The 21567-nt window shown below is 47.3% G+C and overlaps 2 protein-coding genes across 4 annotated transcripts in view; one reads left to right on the top strand and one right to left on the bottom strand.

Moving 5' to 3' along the window:
- Positions 1-2054: 2054 nt before the first annotated feature.
- Positions 2055-15687, bottom strand: LOC126527291 (uncharacterized). Of its 3 annotated transcripts, XM_050175076.3 has the most exons (8): positions 15418-15687; positions 15242-15321; positions 13078-13312; positions 10530-10801; positions 6951-7013; positions 5272-5427; positions 4168-4225; positions 2055-3701 (listed from the first exon to the last, which is right to left on the bottom strand). In XM_050175076.3, exons 3-8 carry the CDS (start codon positions 13197-13199, stop codon positions 2216-2218), a joined length of 2157 nt encoding a protein of 718 aa, XP_050031033.1. In that variant the 5' UTR covers positions 13200-13312; positions 15242-15321; positions 15418-15687; the 3' UTR covers positions 2055-2215. The 3 variants fall into 3 exon arrangements, with proteins under 3 accessions (XP_050031033.1, XP_054924622.1, XP_050031034.1); XM_055068647.2 differs by lacking the exon at positions 6951-7013 and having other exon boundaries at positions 15418-15686; XM_050175077.2 differs by lacking the exons at positions 10530-10801; positions 15242-15321; positions 15418-15687 and having other exon boundaries at positions 13078-13166.
- Positions 15688-16170: 483 nt separating this feature from the next.
- The window catches only part of LOC126527292 (E3 ubiquitin-protein ligase RNF123-like), a 48786-nt gene continuing 43389 nt past the window's right edge, over positions 16171-21567 (top strand). Inside the window, exons 1-6 of the mRNA XM_050175078.3 lie at positions 16171-16470; positions 16678-16762; positions 17022-17076; positions 19683-19762; positions 19854-19942; positions 20711-20765. Coding sequence (XP_050031035.1) covers positions 16708-16762; positions 17022-17076; positions 19683-19762; positions 19854-19942; positions 20711-20765 — 334 coding nt within the window. The 5' untranslated portion in view covers positions 16171-16470; positions 16678-16707. The remainder of the gene's footprint in view (positions 16471-16677; positions 16763-17021; positions 17077-19682; positions 19763-19853; positions 19943-20710; positions 20766-21567) is intronic.

The raw sequence follows: 21567 nt of genomic DNA, 5'->3' as shown, positions 1-21567 counted from the left end.
GATATTTCTTTACGGTAACCCAGAAGGCTACCTGTCCGGAATCTGAAATTCTGAATCCAGACAAGGAGGGCGTGCCCACTGCTAGTAGTAGTAGTAGTAGTCGAATTAGTTTAATTAGTAATAGCAATGTAATTTAATAGTAATTTATTTTTAATTTGAAATAAATGTAATTTAATAGTGATTTATTTTTAATTTGAAAGAGGAAGAGATGAAAACTGCTGCTGTCCGCACTGTAAGTGTCTTTGGTTGCTGATACCTAACTGTTAACAGAGGGTTTGGGATGGCATGTATAAAGAACAGTAGACAATACAACTTACAAACAGCGATTGCATGAAGCATACTTCAGCAGTCGCGCGGGAGGCAGCTTTTAAAGCTCTACGTCATAGAGTTTTACGAGCTGCCTCCCGCGTGCGAGAGGAACGCTGTTGTTAGAGGAACGATTCAACGCTGTCTGCCATGCAGCAACCCGCACATTCGATAGCAGCTCCACAGTTCTGCTCCGGGTATTTGGTCTATAGCCCCGTAAAGAAGTGCGAGAAGAGATCCGCGGACATTACCTCGGGCACGTACCGACTGCGAAACTCTGTATCATGTGGCCTCGAGATGGAGCTGCGCTCACAGCACGCGGCGCGCGATATACATGGCCTCCGAGAATGTAGTTCCTTGTGCCTCCGACAACGTAGTGCATCCGAGAACGTAGTGCATCCGGGAACGTAGTGCACCCACAAAAGAGGTGCGTGATCGAGTCATGCAAGTGTGGTGGCCCGTATATGGTGTTTTCATGGGCTCTTCCCCTTGTAGGGTTGCAATGTTTTCCTGCATTTACTTTGCGCTAGTCGCGGTAGCACCCACACTGCATTAACTGTCAGCATTTACAAACTAGCCTCCACAGAAACGTCTCGCAATCAACTGGCGAGGTATAACCCGCCATCTTCGAGAAATGCAAGAAGCAAACGTATCGCGTGCTTATAAGAAGAGTTACCGCGGATGCTGCTACCTAAATACGTGGGAAAGCAGAAATAGTTTTTCTCGAAATCCACTGCAACGATTCTGATTAGGTTTGTTACATTTAAAAGTATATATATAAAGAAATCTACCTATCTTAAAGAGTAGATATTATATTTGGGCCCATTTGTATTTTACAAATTTTACGATTTCCGGCTATTTTGTAAAAAAGAAAAAAGAAATTTGAAGTCATATAAAGATTTTTCTTCCTACTGCGCTACAATTAAGACTTCTCGATTGAATGCAACAATATTTCACTCATATCGGTCCAGCACTTATCGGTTATTCACATTAGTTCAGCAGTTGTCTGACGAAAGCAGTTCTGCGTTTTCCATAATAGGTAAATCGGAGTTAGACCCGCAAGCTGAAGCTAGGCGCCTCGAGGAATGAAATTTCGTCGCGATGCAACATTTCAGTATCGTCTTTCGGCAAATTAAAATAAACTAATATAAACTAGGATGTGGAGTTTCCCCATAATTAATGTGACTGTCGAAAAGCCCGCACGTTTTCGCACTGTTGATTCGTGAATCGCGTGCTTTTAACTACATAGATCAATCGACTCCCATTAATGAGACCTTTGCGGGACCACAAGGTTTGGTCGAGTTATGCGAAAAGTCTAATTAAGCGGCAGCAAACTGAACGAATTCAAATATTTCTTTTACTGCTTGAAGTAGCCTGTAATGTCTTTTTTCATCTTGTTTTGAAGCGCGATTCAACAAGCATACGGCGAAGAGCACCGTCATGTTTAAATGCTGCCTCAGTGTGACACGACACAAAACAAGCGGCAACGAATTGCTACACGTGGGCGGAAGGAGCGTCAGTCACTAAAGCATAAAGGAAGCAGTAGTATCATCTGCTGAGTTTCTTGTATTTTCAACCTTATCGTAGCCACTGCATGTCGAATTAACCAAAGTGGCATGCTTTCGAATTCGAATTAAACGATGTTTTCTCCCATAGCAACGTGCTATTAGTCGCCGCGACATTTCAGTGCGTTCGAATTAAGCGAGAAGTCGAATTAACCGAGATAAAATTAACGCGAGTCAACTGGATATGCTCCCGCATTTTAGTCATCGTTTATTCAACTATAGTATTCAAGTATCGCGCTAGGTTCGGCACGTACGACGACAGCTCTTTGACAAAAAACGGAGAAAGACGCTTGAGAATGCGGCACAGTGTAAAACGAGCCCTTCAAAAGCTTTGGCGAAGTTAGTCAAGCGTCTGGATCGTTCCGGAACAACTTCTGCCTCGAAAGTGCGTTCGCTTCTTTTGTCGCTCTAGTGGCCTTTCTGCTGCCTGGTTCCTTGAATTCAACCTCGCCACGAATCGTAATCCCAGTCGTCTCGGAAGACGAGCCGGCCACTGAGGACAACAAGTAGCCGCTCTCGCCGGTTTCCGTGATGCACGTCTGTTCTCCGTCGCTGTGACGTAATCCTTGGACCGCACGCGTGCGGTTCGCCGTCGACGAAACAGCCCTGTCACGTGTCCGTGCGCTCGTCCCCTCGGATTCGCCGTTTTCTGAAGACACGTCATCAATCCACACAACGGCCGCACGGTCGCGCCCTGAACTATCGGGGCTGAGAGTTAACTTCGATGTAACCGCTCTTCCACGTTTATCTGTTTCCTCGTGACGTGTTTCCTCAGAAGCCAATTTCTTGTCTCCACGCGCGCTCGGGTAATGAATTTTCTCTGACGTGGGTTTAACGTCGACGTAGCTCGCTGTCTTTTGTGCGCTTTTCGTTTCACAATGCCCGGAACGAAATTTCCATGGTGCCGCTAAGCTATTGGCACCATCCGACGAAGAATTCGCTTCCGCTAAAGTTGTTGCAGTCAGTGGCGGGCGCGGCGGTCCCCAGTGAAATTGAGGGTCTTCGAGCTGTTCACTGCTGCTACACTCGCGTTGGGAGGTACCGTAAGCATTCGCGCCCGTAGGGCAGCTTCGAGAGTCGTTTGACAAGAACGACACGTTGCTGGCGGCGTCCGCCGTCTCGGTGCTCGACCAACGCCCGACGAAGACGTCGTACGTCGCACGCTGTTCCGGTAGCGACGAGTTCCCGCCGCTTCGCTCAGAAAGACCGTCCGCTAACGCTGTGGCCATGTGGAGACGTCCCTCACAATTCGGCGTCCCCGCAACGGTGACGTCATAGCGGCCGATCCATCGTCGTCTGCCAGACGAGATCCAATCTTGCTCGGGACTTCCGACGAGCGCGACATCTGAGAGGCTCCCGGAGGCCGCCCTTTCTGGCGAAGTACTGTCTTGTTCACTGATGGAGTGTTCGGGGCCGGTGAAAACGTCCTCACCGGATGCCGCTCCGGATCCAATCACGCTAGGAAATTTCGGATGCCGAAGGGGACGCACTGGCACGATCCGCGGAACATCGTCTGCTGCGTCGGGCGACGCGTCGTGATTGTAGCAGACGACGAGCTGGTCGTCATCGTCCGAGTGCTCTGGATCGCCGGCTGGCTCTGAAGCGGGCAGAAGAGGAACATCTTCACCCAAGGCTTTCGGCAACTTGCGTTTCTTGAGGCGGGTAATGAACCTCGAGATGCCATCGAAGACGTCTTCTGGCATGCCGTCGTCCGACGCATCGTCGGAGTCATCAGCGTCCGGCCACAGCTTCGAAGCGTTAGCTTCTTTGAAGACGTACTCGCACAGAGAGTCGAGGACAATGGGTCCGGAAAACTTGAAAAGCGCGTACCTGAAACAGCAAGCAGGCGCAATGGCAAAATGTTATATATATATTTCTTTTTCTGTGTATAGGATAAAAAGTATTTATGCAGAAACCCTCAAATACCATTATCTAAGTACGCGAATACATTTCTTATCCCGCTGAATTGCCCTTATACGTGAATCACCCAAGTCGCACCGCAGAACCAGAAAGATTCCAAGGACACCACGCTTTTCGGGCGTCAAAGCCGTAAAAAAGTCAGCTCAGTCAGCGGCCGCTCCTCAGAAAATGACGTCATGCGTGACGCGAGTGCCGGCGAAGACCAATCAGGGAACGCTCCCCCTCCTCCCCGAGCTCCGCTGCTTCTCTCTCCTCACTATAATCAAGGGGAAGGATTCTGCTTTCATGCAAGTTACCCAGCGACCGCCAATCCAGAAAACTGCCCGAGTAGCCAAAGAAAGCTATTCGCTTTAAAACAAAAGGTGTATGTAATTACAGATTTATGGAGAGGCAAGCCAGGACCGCCAAGCCGATCAGGAAGTCTCGAAGGACACCTGGAACAAATTTATTAGACAAGCACTGCGATAAAAATACTCGACTGTCGCACGCGTTATCACACCGCATTCAAGGGCGCTTTGTGGTCGGGAAAACTGCGCGCTGCGATCAGCACACATTATTGGAACACCACCAACACATCGCGAGTTCAGGATGAAACAAGTAGGTCACTGTACTTAACAGTTACCGCAGTAAACATATAAAGCGTCGGCGCTGTAGGGTGGTAACGCTTACTATATAATTTTTGTATAATTTTCAAGCGGAGCTTGTAATGGCTCACAAGTTTCCTTGGCGTTGTCATGGTCACGCAAAAAAAAGAAATAGTTGTTCCCAGAACAGAGCAGCTGCGGGAAAGGGCCGTTTGATAAGTTGACAGCTGCGCCGGAGTGCGAGTCCTTAGCAAGAGTTCCAGCTGCATAGGCGCGCGCTCACCGCCACGCGCGCAACCAATCAGAGCCATTTCGGGGAGGGAAAGGGCAGGAAAGGGTATCGCGCGTGCTGCGCCGGCTTCGTTTCCGTTCAGATCAGTGTCGGAAAACGTATGGGACGGTCACACGTTGGTGCGTTCCCCCGAGGAACAGGCAGCCTTCAACGAGCGGCGGCGAGAACTAGCCCGTGAAAGGGCTCGCCGTCGGCACACCGATCCAGCTCTCAGAGCCACCGGAGCCCAGGCAATCCGACAGCAACAAGAACATCATGATCTGAGGGAGTGGGAGGCAGGAGCAATCCGGCACAGTTACCTGTGGGTTACCTACCCGTGACGAAAGTCAGGTACACGCAGGACAAGCTTCGCTTATCTCCATTTACCGGTAGGGAAGAGTTGATCTTTTTTTTTTATTAGGTAGTGTATAGGCAAACTGTATACAAAAAGAACTGTATACTCTGCAGACTATAGGAGGTGGGCAGGTGGGGGCGGCAGTGCAGGCAATTTTTGTGCGCCTCGCTTCCCTCTTTGACACCGCGTATGGAGGTTTGCTAATCTACACATCTATCGACGCGCCACCTCTCTGACGTGCTTAGTTGAAAGAAGGTGTGACGGCCGCACCGGAACACCCTTGCCTCGACGTGGCGCCACGGCCCCAGGTGACGTAGAGGAAGGGACAGCGCTGGCAGCAGACGGCGCCGTGGCGCTCGTTGAAACTGCCCACGGAGCAGAGGTGGCAGACGCCGCTTTTCCCATACTGACCCGGGCTGCACGCCACTGCGTTCAGAAACAGACACCAGGGGGCAGGTCAGCCAACGGGTGCCCACCCTGTAGGGTGGGCAACACAGCAACAAAGAACGTCAAGCGGAAAGTCAGAGAGGCTGAAATAATCTCATGGCTGGCGGCAATGGAAAAGAAACCTGCCATGAGTAACTACTTAAGAGGGAAAAAACGAAATCAGGAAAGATACAATTTATGATAACTCAAAGGGAAGCTCATTACTTTTCGAAGCGAGATCGGGATGCCTTAGAAAACGCACCTACAAAGCGAGATATGAGAAGGAAGAAGAAGCATGTGCTTGCTGCGGTAAAGCTCGGGAAACAATGGAGCATGTTTTATTAGAATGTGAAGACATCTACCCAGTGGTCGATTTAGGCACCACTGGCCTCCTTGAAGCCCTGGGTTCAGCGAGAGCAGGGGAAAAGTGAACATGTCCGCAATAGAGATTAGTAAGAGGCGATTGGAAGATTGGTGGAAGAAACGTAGGGAAACGACAAAAAACGGAGACGTACAAAAGCAAAGTTGGCAATAGGGGGTCAGAAAATGCGGTTGTGGGAGTTCGTAGTAGTTGTTTATCTTTTTTTTTTCTTTATTAACTTAGGTAGGGCATTAATCAGTATAATAGCAAGAGCTTGGTGGCGCAACCGACCGCCCCGTTCCAAAGGGGACGCTCATAACATCCATCCATCTTCCATCCAGCCCACTGAAGGAAAGCCCGCAGGTTTTAGGAAAGTGTGTCCCCTCTAATTAAGTGGCCGCTGGCAATAGTTAATTCAAAGCTACGCCGGATGGCATTCCCCTTTGGCTTCTCATAAAGCGACTGTATATATGGTTCTGATTATACTGATGCAGAAGTGATTCAACGGAGAAGAATTTCTTGTGGCTACTGGGCGCTGCACTACAGGCAAAGGATAGTTATTGTTAAGTAAACAAAAAGAATGACTTTTAGAATAGGAATTTAGCGTTACAGTTTGCAGGAAATTTAAAGAAAGTAACAAATGAGAATCGTACTTGAACAGTGAAGTCGCAAGTTGTAACAAATAAAAAGAGAAAAATCGGCAAGTAGATAAAGCCAGATCGAACCTAAGGTGCCTTCTCCAAGAGAGAGAGGGAGCGTGTGTGTGTGTTATTATCAGCTGTTATTAATAAAGCCCCTTAAACTTCGTAAAGTAGCGACACTATCCTCCTCCGCCTTCACTCCTCCTCGTTCCTCCTCGCTTTCACGCTCCCTCCTCGACCGTGGCGCCGCCTACACTGCTCGAGCGTGGCAACGGCGCCAACATGCGCTCCTGGCCACTCCCTAGACCCTTCTCGAGCAAAAATGGCGCTGAAGCAAGGCGCGAGGGCCCACGTGATGCTATTAGGCCAATAGCGACGCGGCGGCGGCCTCGGCCAGAGCGCGCGAGGAGGAGGCGGCATTCTTCAAAGCGTGGCACTACTTTACGAAGTTTAAGGGGCTTTATTTATTAAGCCTCCCCCCCCCCCCTCCCCCATGCATGTGCCCCGCAGCAGCAACTCACGGCACACGTTCCCGATGAGCTCGCATCCGCACTCGCACTGTCCAGCCACGGGCGTTTCGTACACTAGGGAGAAAAGACACCGGGTTGAGATTATCTAGGGAAAAGAAACAAGTCACGAATGTCCCGGCCGCTGTCATGGGTTCGACTCAAGCCCCTATCGAAGGCCGACCGGTTAGATAATAAAAAACTGGTACACTGCTGCAACCGAGATAAACGCACTGGCAAAGTTCGTTTATCCATCCCCTCCCCCCGCCCCAGGAAAAAAAGCAAAAAATGAATTCTGGCTATGCCGCTGCTTGTTTTTACATAAACTTCCTCCTCCTGGTTTCGAACGACTTTGCGATTTGGCAAAGTTATCATTTTCGACAACACATTGCGCTCCACACACACACTGTGTGTGTGATTCCTCCTTTGTGTCCCGTCTTGAAGCTCTGTTCTTTTTATGGTGATAAACCAAGTAGCCCGTCAGTCAATCCTTGTAATACATAGCGCCACGAGAACTTCTGAAGCCACCAAAGAGTCCTACGATTAAACCAATCCATGCATGCTAACTGTAGTTCCCGTAGCTATGCAGTGTATACCAATATAATCCATTATTCCAGTTGTATAAGATATGTGGCCTGTGTCTCTTATGCAGCGTGTTTCGCGTTATCCTTCGGGGACGTCCACTCAGCTTGGAGCTTCCTTAGTCAACGCTATATGATGCAAGGTATGGTGCGTGTACACTAAAGCTATAACGAGCGACCGCCAATTCCCACGACATGCATAGTTAGTGCATGTTAGGAATTTATCAAAGGAGAGCAGTAAAAGACACGGACAAGACAGGGAACAGCAATACTCGTGCAATATCCATGTTTTGTCAGTGCCTTTAGTTTTCGTTTTTTCATTCTTTTTTGCGCCACTTTAATTTATTCCTTACCCTCAGGGGCGAAAACAGGAGGGGGAAGGGTCACGCCGGGAACGTGCCTCCCCCACCCCACACACACAATCCTCCCTCCACGCACGCACACAAAGAGCAAAAATGTTCCTGCCTACGCCACTGCTTACCATGAACTAACTCGCCCAGAAATCAACACGTCTTGTTAGGCAAGTTAGTAAGCATTGCTGCTTAGCTCGCGGTCCGCGGGCAGGTAAACGGGACGGAATTGGCACAGGCCACGAGCTTCGCAATAAACTTTAGTATAGCACCGCCGTCTGGTCCTCGTCTATACCTATAGTAGCTGCTGTTTTGACCGTGTGCTGGAAACGCGCCATGTTTTTTCTGCTCCGATGACGCACCGTGCTCAAAGATAGCAACATAAGTGATCCACGGGATATCAGCTAGCGTCTTCCTGTGTACCTCCTGTATACAAGCGGTTTTGCGAACGACGTATAACCGCACTGAGTCATGCGCCACAAGAAACTTCCGGACACGCGTCCCATCCGTCTATGCCAGGGAAAAAAAAAAGTAAACGCGTTTTCAAGTTAATTCTTAGTTACTTAGGGGAGGCATTTTTACATTTCAAATAAAAATAACGTGGCAAATGGCTCAAATGCAACGATGTGCATTTTTTTTTCTCTCTGTAACTTACGACAAAACCTATTCGTAAGATTGTGATTAGCTGCCGAGGAAACGAAAACTGTTCAGAATCTCCTGCACCTTCTCTTCTGCAGAAGCACTACGGCAGCTCGCGATTGTCTTTCCCACGAGCGCGCTATTTCTGTTGGCATGGAACCGGAAGCTTTCAAGGCTGTCCGTTTGTAAACACCGCAAAATGTCTTATCCGCTATAGCCGACCCAAGGTGAACGCCCCTTGCATTCCCGCCGTTTGGGTGACGCAGGCCTGGAGAGGAGCCCTCGACAATAAAAAGTGTCTGTTTATTGGTAAGTTACAATTCTCAAGTGCCGATCACAGGGTCAATATTTAAATTATGGGGTTTTACGTGGCAAAACCACTCTCTGATTACGAGTGCCGTAGTCGAGGACTCCGGAAATTTCGACCACCCGGGGTTCTTTAACGTGCAGCTAAATCTAAGTGCACGGGTGTTTTCGCATTTCGCCCCCATCGAAATGCGGCCGCATTGGTCGGTATTCGATCCCGCGACCTCGTGCTCAGCAGCCCAACACCATAGCCACTTAGCAACCACGGCGGGTAGGGTCAATATTACCTAATGCTTGGGAAGCGAGAGAAAGACGCAAACACACAAAAAAGAAAAAGGCGTGCGACGAATACAATCTTGAAGTTCCCGCGCCAGGTACCAATGACGTTACAGATTTCGACAAGCGTCTGCTAGGGCATATTTAACGAGGGAAAAAACGGGGGGGGGGGGGGGGGGAGGGGTGCTCCATTGCATTTTGGCGGTGCAGAAAACTTACACGCGAAACTCTCATGAATCTTTAACCCCGCACCCCCGCGCCCCCTCTCTCCAAAAAAATGGCCTAAATACAAGAAAATGCGTCGAAAGTCTGTGAGGTCATATTGACGCACGGGGGCTACAAGTTGGGCGCGAAATTCAAGAACGAAAGCCTGGCCAGTTTTCGATTCCTCTGCTGCAACATACTTTCCTGCAAAATAAATGGCGTGCTCAGTTTAGAAACAGTGCATGCTCCACCATTCTAAACTGGTCTTGCGTTGCTATTAATTGTGTATGACTCTTTCCTAACAGGGAATGTATGACCAGGAGGGCTCGTCATTGATCTTTCTTTCCCGCGCGACACCGACTGAATGGAAGCTGCACGGAAGGATCAGTAACGCACAATGGGCGATGCCCTCCTCGCTTCTCTAAAAAAGTGCAGCCGGCTCTCTTTTTACCTATTGGCTGACACGAACCCTAGCTCCAGTTGCACTGCAAGGAATTGTGTCGAGCCGTAAAAACTTGGCCATCAGCTGGTTTCCAAGATGCAGATTCACAGCGTGGGAACTAGACAAGGGCGGAAATAAGGGAAGCGAAGACAAGCGCCGTCTCTCTGTTCTTTAACACTGTGCTCGTCTGAATAGCTAACGCAGTGTGTGAATTCACATGATGCATCAAGGATCACCAAGTATATATATAGTAACCGGTCTCATTCGCTACTATACTGTTTCCGAAACGCTATCGGATGTACGTGCATAAAGTGCGAGCAAGAAATGATTAACGGTGCGCAGACAGATAACTCGGACTGTTGCGCTTCGCGGAGTTGGATATGCGTGTAGTTGAACCTTCTTTCTTAACGAGGCCAATTAGGATGTCTTGTACAATGTCCTCGCCTTTATATCGACCAGGCAAGGCTGGTCGATATCTGGGAACGTCATCTGGGGACGTATTCTCGGACGATAACTTTCGCGTGACGTACATACAGTGCACGACGCGTTGAACGATTCGAGCGGCTTTGCTCAACCAGCCAATCAGCGCGCACTGAAAGTGATGTCTCCAAAAAAGTGACCGTCCGAGAATGCGTCTCTTGACTGAGTTGCCCCTTAATTACCCCGATAAACCCAGCTTCCCCAGTCCATGGACGACTTCAGTCGAGAGCGGACCCCGTGACCACTAAGAATGCGATAAGTATACGTCTGTCTCTGTGTCTCTATTTCGCGGCTGGATCTGCGCATGCGCGTATACCCTGTAAGATGTGTTTGGACTCCCGCGGCTCCGTGAGCGCCTCGCCGTCGGCGTAGCGCCCGCTGCACGAGTAATCGCCGGCGTCATCAAAGTCCACGGCGGCCAGCGACAGGTCTCCGCTGAAGGCGTCCACCCACGGATCGCCACGGAGCTCGGCGGCGCTGGAGCCTTGGTCGTCGTCACCGCCGCCGCCGACAAGCGTGACGCCCCTGGGATCTGTCCAGACGGCGTCGAACGCCGACAGCGCGCTGACCTCGTCGGGAGCCTCGACGCTACGTAGCAGACAAAGCCGATTTCAAGGCGCGCTGGAGTGGCACCCACCGATTGTCATTTACACTCTTAAAACACTTGCACCCCCCTTTGGGGTGTTTATTTGTCGCACAACAATAATAGTAATCTGCCTTGCCTGCACTTCCTTTCTTGAAAACGCTGCGCTCGCTACTTTCCTGTCGAGAATGCTGTGCCACGCTGATAACGCGCATGCCGTTCGTGACTTGGAAGTACCGAGCTCAAACAAAGAAAATGCGGGCAAGACAGATGGCGATTATTGTTGCGGGACAAGATACGCCCCAAAGGGTGTAACCTTTTTTAAGAGTGTACAGCAGAAGTACATATATCAGTGGCGACCATGAAGGAAGGAAGTTAACTAGGAAAGAGCATTACGTCACTCAGTGCAGCAACGGTGTAAAGTATATAAGTATAGGTGTATATATAAATACACACGCACACACACTATATATATATATATATATATATATATATATATATATATATATATATATATATACATACACACACACACAAACCATTTGTCCGACATGAACATATTGAGAATACGTCTGCCGGTATACCTGGAACACACATCAATCAGTATCGTGCGACTAGATTTTTACGTTACTCTTACGACATCATCATATTTCATCGCTAAAAGCAGTATCCGGTTTGACAGCAGTTGACCTTCGCCGCCGCTTTGCTGCGTTTCAAGCACCCTCGATCATTGCCTTACACCCCACCACCTTCACGCATATCCCCTGCAGTACGCAGGCCGTCGGTTCCAAGTCGCTCACCCTCACATCCTATGCGTTACGATTACAGTGAAATTAGATTCTGGAATTTTACGGCCCAAAATCACGATATGATTATGAGAAAAGGGCTAACTCTAAGTATACACGCGCGTTTACACGTTTCGCCCCCACCGAAATGCGACCGACGGGGCTGTTAAAACCCCTTAAACTCCGTAAAGTACTGCCACGCTTTGAAGAATGCCTCCTCCTCCTCGCGCGCTCTGGCCGAGGCCGACGCCGCGTCGCTATTGGCCTAATAGCATCACGTGGGCCCTCGCGCCGTGCATCAGTGCCATTTTCGCTCGAGAAGCGTCTACAAAGTGGCGAGGAGCACATGTTGGCGCCGTACGGCGCCAACATGTGCTACGGCGCATGTTGTACGGCGCATGTTGTAACATGTACGGCACCAACGTTGCTACGCTAGAGCAGTGTAGGCGGCGCCATGGTCGAGGAAGGATCGTGAAAGAGAGCAGAAACGAGGAGGAGTGAAGACGGAGGAGGAGAGTGTCGCTACTTTACCAAGTTTAAGGGGTTTTAGGGACCGGGACTCCAACCCGCCATCTCGGGCTCAGAAGCGGAACACCATAGCTACGGCGGTGGGTGTTGGCACGTGAATTTTACCTTAATCACCTGTGATACCCTATGTAATATGCCGAACGGGATCTTTCAAGGGGACCTGCAACGCTGTTTTCGGGTCGCCATTTCTTGCTCTACATCTATTCTCAGCATGTCATAGAAGACAGAGCAAAAGGAAAATTGACCCACGCAAACCCAAGTTGTCGGTGAAAGCAAAAGTTCAAGATGGACGCAAAATCAGAGTTACCCCACAGAACACTATATGGTTACCCTCCCCTTGAATTTTCACGCTCTCCCGCCACTGTTGCCAAGTTTGGTCAGCATGTTGATGGCGTTCCCATGGCCTCCGCGATCTGGCGGCGCGGGGACAGTTCTCGGAGGCCATGTGATCACTGTTATTGTTGGAACAGCTCAAGCTGTTCCTTTCATGTTGTGCTCAAGTGCTCAGCGCCAAAATCACGATTAGAGTGACCTCGGGACCACCGCCTTTCCGATTTGAGTGAACCCGTCCCGGGTTCACTCTAACCGCCTTTCCGGGGCAGCCGCGGGGCAGCGCCTGCCCCGGAAAGCCGGTGGTCCCGCGTTCGAGTGCCGGACCAGGACGAATATTTCTTCAACTGCGAAGCTGTTCTTTCGAGGAACCCGTATGGGTTTCCTTTGTGGCACTTAGCTACGTTTGGGTGGATGTCTCACTTTCCCCTTTAGTAACCCTGCATATTTACTCTAGATAAGAGATAGAGAGAGAAAGTTAGATGGGCGGATGAGATTAAGAAGTTCGCAGGAACAACATGGCCTCAATTAGCACATGACTGGGGTAGTTGGAGAAGTATGGAAGGGGCCTTTGCCCTGCAGTGGGCGTAGCCAGGCTGATGATGATAATGACAACGACGATGATGATATTTACTCACTTTTCGTCGCACGGCAACCTGACGGCAGTGCCGTACTCGGCCGCGAAGAGGCGAGCAGTGTCCACAATGCCACTCACACTGATGAGGATGAACTGCAACGATACGGGTCCCAATAACGCCATGACGGTCTAACCTGAGGCTCCGGTCCGGGTTAGGACCCTCGCCTCTAGACCGCTTGCTCGAGGTTGGCCAGGATGATCTTCGAGTGTTCGTTGACTTCGGTGATCATCATCACCTACAAGTGACAGCGGGTATGCGTACAGGCCGTTTTATAGTTCACGATCTTAGATCTCGGTTCTCATTAAAGAAGAAAAAAAAATCGGACGTACTTTTTCGGCTCTTATTCCGACTCGGAAATGCACTTTTTTTTTTTTTTGAAGAATACGTTTCTCTATATGAGCTTTCACCGACATCTCTTGGTCGATAACTTTTCGCATCGAGCTTACCGTTTTCCCTCTCTTTTATGTGTGAACACCTGATTCGCTAACTTTGTTGACACTGAAACATTCTGCACGACTTCACGTTCCTCTTATCAGTACTACATGTAGCTGCATCCATTTCACACAAAGAAATTACAGAAGCGCTCCACAGCGACGACACAGTGTCATGTGTATGCGACTGTATACACTCCTAGACAGAGGTACACCCTTTGGGGTGTATATCTGCCACACAACGATAATCGTCATCTGCCTTGCTTGCGTTTCCTTTCTTGAAAACGCCGCGTCTGCTACTTTCCTGTCGGGAATGCTATGTCATGCTGATAACGCGCATGCCGTTCGTTACTGGGAAGTACCGGGCTCACAGCGTTAAAGAAAGGAAGTGCGGACAAGAGAGATGACGTTTATTGTTGTGTGGCAAGATACAACCCAAAGGGTGTAATCTTGTTTTAGAGTGTACATTTTAAGCCGACCTGCACTCTTAAGGGTGCTTTCTGTTGATAACTCGCACCCTTACACCCTCAACGGGCATAATGGTTTGAGTTGGACACTGATTTGCACCATCAAGGGCGTTTAGGGGTGCAAGTTAGTTCGCGGTGTGTATTCAGGAAATAAAGGGACATTAAAGAGAAGCTAGACTGATAACGCATTCTTAAAGAACTATATTTGTGTGAATTTCGCAGTTATAGCAGTTATAGGCTGATTAGGAGTGAAAATGAAGGTCATATTTCAATTTTTTTTTAATTTCCCGCCAAAACCACAGCGTTGGTACGCCAGTGTGACGTCACGGATTTCAATGTAAGATAAGTAAGATATTTCAACCTAAGGAGTCGGATAATCGACATGACAAAAAAAAAGACATTGGCTATCTTGTGCTATAAGAAAGTGTTGGAAATCAACAATAAACATTCAGTTGCTAGTCCAGCGTGCGTCGACGTCTCCTCCTGCATGTGCCAGAACCTTCTGCTGGAAACCAATTGTGCTATACCAACGGGCTCAGGCAAACACTGTTCTGGACGTTACTTCCTTTTTTTTTCGTATTTGGGCCGTTGTGATTCAGTGAAAGTTCTTGAAACTAGCCAAGTTCAGTCTGTGTCTCTTTTTTTTTTTTTTAAACACAAGACGGCCGATTTTCGCCGATTAAAAAAAAGTAACTGGGCCCTAGCAGACGCCATCTAAGTCGATGACGTAACGGCGAGCTTAGTGCGGGAATTCCAAGGCGGCGGCGCCACCAGTCTTTCGTTTTCTTTTTTTTTTTGCTTTTCTGACTTATCAATTCCTCTGCTCATGACAAGAGTGGTTGCTTTCTTTTTGGTACTGTAGAAGTGTAATGTACTAATCCAGGTAAAATATATTTTTTTCTCTTTATCGTGTCCCTCTTGAGAGACGTATTCGAGCACAAATACTAGAATGACACTTTATTTTTGACATAATGCGGCTTTACGGAGCTCCAACACATATAATAACGGGATACGTGGCCCTCCCCTTCCCATCTCTGATATTTGTGTGTACTAGGATACGTAGCATGATACGGCGTGTGACAACACCCGCCTGCCCAGCCACCCAACTCCAGCCCCGGATTAGTGCGTTTCCCCACCCTCTGAAGAAAAAAAAAAAAAGAAGGATCCTGGCTACGTATTGTGTTCAAGGCAACATTAGTGGTGCACATCTGCTGAAATCGCGCAGTCGACAGAGCAAAACCAGATGAAGAAGCCTTCAGCGCTCACCATGCAAATGGCCAGGGCGATGTAATTGACAGCTTCCGTAAGCCCAGATATGTGGTGCCACAGAGGCCAATCTTCAACTTCTGCGAGCACAGATTTGGGGGGGGGATAAGAAAACAAAGATGTCACACATGGCTGCGAGGGATGCCCAAACGAATGTAGACAACTGGGCCACTTACCTTCAAATCCAGTGATGGACACGGCGAGCTTGTAAAGATTCATTACGGTAACAGTGACTCCCATGATGCTGGTAAGAACGTCGGCGGTGGGCATATGGTCACTGGGGAAAAACGCCGCCATAGATGCGCCTGGATTGCTTCGATAAAGTAAATGCCAATCAACGTCCAATTCTCAGAGGCCGCTTACGTGGAAATTTTGATATCGCATAGCACTGCGAAATAATTTTAAAAAAAATCTTACGAGCTAGATAAGCCTAAGCCGCCCATAGGTTCGGTGCGCGCGCAGTCTTATGTAGTTCTCGTGAAACGCCGACAGCGCAACTAATACAAATCGCACGGTTGTTCGGTACCATAAATAAACTGTGATCCACTGTAACAGAAAAATACTGAGTCGCGGAAAATATCTATTGACATTTATTAACATTCTTTGTCGCCTGTGGTTTCGGTTTCGCCTCCCGCTCGCGATAAATGAGCACACCTTTCTTCCTCTTCTTTTTTTTTTTTTTCGCGCGATTACAAAAATAACCGTGCGTTAAGAGACGTAATAGTTCACTTCAGGCATCTATTCTAGCAGATCCTTTTCCAAAGTGCCCTGTCGAGGCAGTATTGCACACGAAGTGTTATTTTTCTCGACCTTCTTCCGTTACTCACCGAAGAGGTTTTCAAATATACCGCGTTTTTCGTAGCTAGTAGAGTAGAAGCACCCATGAAGAAACGACAAAATAGGCGAGCCGAGCGAGCGGGGCGAGCGGTTTGCGTCGGCTCGGTGGCGCCTGCCTTGTTTCCGTTTGCGCTGCTACGGAGATTTCGCTTCGCCCTTTGCGATCGGGGAAAAAGAACAACGCGAAAGCACAGCAGCAAGCAGTCATGATGGCTAGCGGCGACGACACATGAATGAAACCTTGCAGGTATACAAGTGGCGATCGAAGAACTGACTGCATGACGGAAACACGTTTGGACGACGTGCTTGGGGAAATCTCAGCTGGGAACGCAGTTCATCGGTCACTGAGCTGCTGCAGCTTTCACTTCGCAAGCGACGTCCGTGCAGTGCGGGTACGACGCAGATTGTGCCCGCGTTTGTGTGGCTTTCGGCGCGATATCGGATCATTTGCACACAGTCCGGCGTAGTCCGTGCGGTCAAGTGCTTAGGAGTTTGCGTTGTAGTGCGAAAAATGTACTTTGTGCCAGTCGTCATCGCCTTGACAGTACTTCCTGTAACGAAGCGGTTGTTTTTGCACTGATTTCGTATTTGATATGCAGGGGTCATCTTTTCGCTGAAGCCACCGAGGGATGGATGTGTGGCCCCAGAACTTTGCTACAGTAGGTTGTAGGAGCGCTTGGCTCGGTAGGTGCATTTATATGATTGCTTTGCATGGGGATTGCATGAGTTACATTTGTCGTTGATCACGTGTTTTTGGATCGCGGATTGATTGTGCGTATTGGTTTAACATATCGAATGTTTGTAGTCTAGCTGATGGAACTAATTGATAAGCGTAGTTAATCTATTTTCAGTGTGTCGCTGAATTTTTTTACAGAAGGGCGGCTGTTTTCAAGGTTTATAGCCCATTGTCAGCTCTGAATTGTTGCTTACTTTGTTTGGACAGAGGCAATGCTGGAATACGTGTTTAAGAGGCCCGTGTCATCAGATGCTCAAGACAAGTACGTACAATTTTACTGGACATATAAGATGATATGTGATATCAATTAGTTCTTATGGCCTAGTATATATAATGAAAAATCGTAACCAAATAACTTACAGGACCTTGAAGTTTAGTTAATCTAGTACGTAAGGAATGCTTTAGCACAGACCACTAATGTGCATATGGAGGACTGGTACTGTCTTATTACTCGACTTTTTAATCCTTTAGGAAACTGTTTTCCAAGTTGATAAAGTAAGCCAGTAGAATCTCAAACACTTGAGTTTCTTTTACATGCACATTTAAAAGCTTGTTTAGTACATTACACTGAAACAAAGGTGACTAAAATAGAGGGAAACTCAGATACCCACCCGTTCGTAGCGATTGCTACAAAAAGGTGAAGCAAAGGTGTACCTGAAACAAAGGTGCCATGACGGATGGCATATACCTGCCACCTATCGAAACACTTTCCTGTGCTGCCTGTATATTTTTTTTTACATATTGTCAGTATTTTTTTAACTATGAGGTCTTCTCATTTATCGGACTAGGTAGCATGGTTCTTTATGCATTAATCCTCACCTGTAATTGAGTGTAACTCGATAATTCACAAGGGGCAGACGAGACTAAATTTGCGTTCCATTTGTTTGTCATATTCTTGACCTTGTACGAGACTCTCTGTATGCGAAAGACCAGTTGTAACCTTTTTTTTGTTGCTGTTGTTACGCTTTCTGAAGTGGCTTTTCATTTGCCCCTTGTAATATAGTTTACGCCTTCACATAACACTTGAAATCGGGACGCGGGGAGTGGGTCACTGCACAGAAGCACACAAACTATATTTTGAACTGCCTATCTTCACGTGCTCGTGCAAGGTCTTATATTATGCTGCCCTTTCTCACAATATTACAGGATGTGTGCTGGTAGATTGAAAGGTCTTCTAGCCTCTTGCCATAAATTTGTAGAAGTCATAGGCCTTGATTGAAAGCAAATTTTATGTTGAGAAATTAGGCATTCTTTTCAGCCAGCAACTCCCCAGTGGCATTCCACAGGTTTGTTTTACCAAATTGGAAAGGGATAGACACATATGTGTAGCATTTATATCTTTTGAATAAAGGTGTCGAAGGCTTTGTAGGAGGTCGCATTTGAGATATTACCGGATGCCTGTGTGATGTGCACATTTCCTTTCATGAATTTGCTTCTGCCTTGCGTTTTTTTGTACAAGGCTAAAGACGTCGGTCGTAAGTTAGCGCTGATCTTGTCTTCGTGCATTTTACACTCACTGCCATTGCAGGGATCTCCTAACGACATTTGTAGTGGTTTCGCTGTAACATGAAATCATCATTGTATTTCATGCCATTGTTATTTAAACACAATTATAAATAAATGGATGCATTAATATAGTAAACTATTAAATATAAGAGACCACCTCAGATGGTTTTGAACTCGGGACCTCTTGATTAGGAGGCTTGTGCAGTATGTCAGAATATTGGCTACCACCATGAACAAAGGGTAACCGATGCCTTACAATTCACCTGAGTTGCATGATGCAGTGCATGAGGCAGGCATAAGTTAGTAGTTAAGACACTAGCCAAGCAGCACCAGAAGTCGCCAGGCACCAAACTAAAGAAACAACCACAACATTTCTATAAATAGCCAAGAAGTAGCCAAAATCCTATTAAACGATTGTCACCACGAAATGCCCACACTAAGCACAAGTAGATGAGGAAGACGGCAGCAGGCTAAGTAAATTTTAACACAAAAATGGAGTCACAATGCATAGTGTGGTCAAAGACATGTTACACATATTGTGAAGGGCAGGGCAAATTAGGCAAAATTGAGATATGTGTGTTATTAGGCAATATTGAGATATGTGTGTTACATGTGTGTTATTAGGCTATATTGAGATAGGTGTGTTACCGCACCAGCACCTGGTACCCACAGCCAAAAAGCAGAGCATCCAAAAGTAGCCAATTTGGTACAGAGTAGCCATGTTATAACCAGTGTTGCAACAGTGTGGTCTCATTATCACACAAGTGTGACTCCACCATTGCACCAGTGTAAATTCAGAGTCAGCATTCCTTGCAACCCAAAGAGGACATTTCAGCTGAAGCATGGATCCATCACAGAAAAGTAATGTGAGCTTAAAGTGCTAACAAACTTAGCAACATGGCAACTTGGTCTACAAAGCTTTTCTGTGAGTGTGTTTGGTGTGGTCACACATTGAAGCATGTACTCAGTGTACATGCTTCAACATGCCGACATTCAGCTTTGCCTTACTGTGTGGCACATTGCATGTTAGTGCATAACTCTGTAGATAATGGCCATTGTGGTGCCTTCCTTGCACAGTGTTACTGGGAGCTGTGCAAACATTTTTTTCTAGTGTTTTTCTCTTTGTTCGTGCTGAAGCCTCTGGCAAAAAGATCACAACTGCTTGAGCCCTCATGTTTCGTGTCGTTTAGTAAGTCGGTGGGAGATTACAGCTATGATACCTGGTTGCTCCTTCATGAGATGTGTGTGAAAGCTGATTTACTTCTGCCATAATGACATGCTGTAACAATCATCACGTGTCCCCTTTTCTCCCAGTGGCATGTTTATGCTTGTGACGTTCAAAGTCTTTCTCACTCATTACAGAGCCACACTAAAGTTGGAGGACCTGGATGACTTCATTGACTTTGAACTTGAGAATTTGTCTAAAGGACAGGTTGCCGAGAGTAAGTATTTTACTGAACTTCACAAACGGCTCTGTCAGCCTTGGAATTAATGGTGGAGCTGGCATCATGATCCCCACTTGACCCCTTTCAGGCGACTATGGCCGGCTTGGTCCTAATCATGTCATGTTTGACATCTGCTCCAACGTTGGGACGTTCATTTTCAACCAGGACAGGCTTGGGGTGAGGCCCGTTGTGCATTTGTTTTATCGGTATTCATATACAAATTTTTTACAAATGTTGCCAGCTTGACTGGCATCATAGTGCTGTCGAACACATGACAGAAAACAGTACAACTAATGAAGAAAGTTGCAATGCGAAGAAAGCCCACGTGAAGTTGCACGGTTTTCCACCACGCATCTGTACCGACTTGCCCGAGTGTCGGCTCCCATGGACTGTCAAACGCAACCTCAGCTTGTGATTAGGAAAAGTGGCTGTGTTTTTTTTAAAGGTCTTTGGGCTGTTGGGAGTGTGAAGTTGAGACTCAGATTAATGTTTTTCTGGAAGTCTTCTTTGAAGTCTCACCACTCTTGTTCCAAGGTACAGAACAATATGGTTGGTCTTATTAGATTTCTTGAATCATGCAAAAACCATTGATGCCCTGTTTAGTGAAATCATGGGAACCGATTTTTCTCAAAGTTTTCTGGAATGGTAAGAAAAAAGTTCATGTTAAGTTTGAACTAAATGATATAAGCAGTAAGGGACTGCATAGTCAAAGTAAGCACATAAAATTACACATACCTGTAAGTATTTAGCGCCAAACCTTAAAGAGTACAGATTTTAAAAATATTTGGTCTAAGATTGACCCCTCTGCTCCTTAACTTATCCTTTTGGAGAAATTTAGTGGTGTCATTGGTAATAATAAAGGCACACATCAACAGTCTCTTCTTCGCAGGAATAAAGACAAATGGTGGTGGCATAATGTGGGGGATTTTTCTTACTTCTGTGCAGGTGTCAAGTCAAAGTAACTTCAACACGATACGAGCCACTTGCTGCGTTTTTAAAGGTGAGCTTTTGTTGCGAGGCCTTTGACGCTCCACTTCCTGCACACGCCCTGGAAAAGCATCGTCAGATGCAAAGTAACATCAATAACATGCAGGCAGGCAGGAATGAAATGTGACCCTGAAGAAACAAAGTAGAACACCTAGCAGAGTGTCGGTGTAGGCCAGTTAGTGACTCGTGAGTTTGGAAAGTTACCGCAAGCGAAACACGAGACTTACTTTCCCTTTCTTCAAATCTTGTGTTTCGCTTGCTGTAGCTTCCCAAAATCAAAAAGTAGAACACCTCTTGTGCAAGGATGATTTGAACTTGCAGTTTGAACTTGCTGTGGAGTAACAGGCTGCTAAACATGCTCTAAGCCTGTTTTGCACTAGTTTCCCACCAGTGTTGCATAAGTGTTCTGTCAAGATAACTTTCTTGTGATCAGCAAACTGAGTGTTATTGCATCGAGGAGCAAAAGCCAGAATGCTCGCCCTGCTTTTCAAAATGCTCACAACGCCCAAGTATTGCGCTGCAAAGCAAATAAGGAACTATACGAAACAGCTACTAGGTTCAGGACACTGTGCTGAAAACTGTGTTAGTAAGTCGCTGGCAAGTTGGAAAATGGTCACGCTTGTGGAATTTTTTCATTGAAATAGTAGCCGAGTCTGAAACACCTGTACATTTTGCTCACTACAGTCTTCAGATCAGTCATTGACAACCCCATACTGGTAGTGGACCGCCTATCCATATGTAGCAGCATAGCATCTGTAGGACAGTGGTTCCTTCAAAAGGCCTTTGGATTTGTGGGAAAACACTGGGAAGGCGGG

This window comes from Dermacentor andersoni, chromosome 9 (assembly GCF_023375885.2).
Source record: "Dermacentor andersoni chromosome 9, qqDerAnde1_hic_scaffold, whole genome shotgun sequence".
NCBI lineage: Eukaryota > Metazoa > Arthropoda > Arachnida > Ixodida > Ixodidae > Dermacentor > Dermacentor andersoni.
Note: the sequence above shows the minus strand (reverse complement) of the source record. Positions and strands in the feature narration are given on the sequence as shown.

Excerpts from the sequence above, each read along its gene's own strand:
- LOC126527291 (XM_050175076.3), bottom strand. The coding sequence starts at position 13,199 with ATGGCGTTATTGGGACCCGTATCGTTGCAGTTCATCCTCATCAGTGTG. Across the intron at positions 5,428-6,950 it reads GCTCATCGGGAACGTGTGCC|TGGCGTGCAGCCCGGGTCAG; the intron begins GTGAGTTGCTGC and ends TTCTGAACGCAG. Across the intron at positions 4,226-5,271 it reads GTCGAGGCAAGGGTGTTCCG|GTGTCCTTCGAGACTTCCTG; the intron begins GTGCGGCCGTCA and ends AATTTGTTCCAG.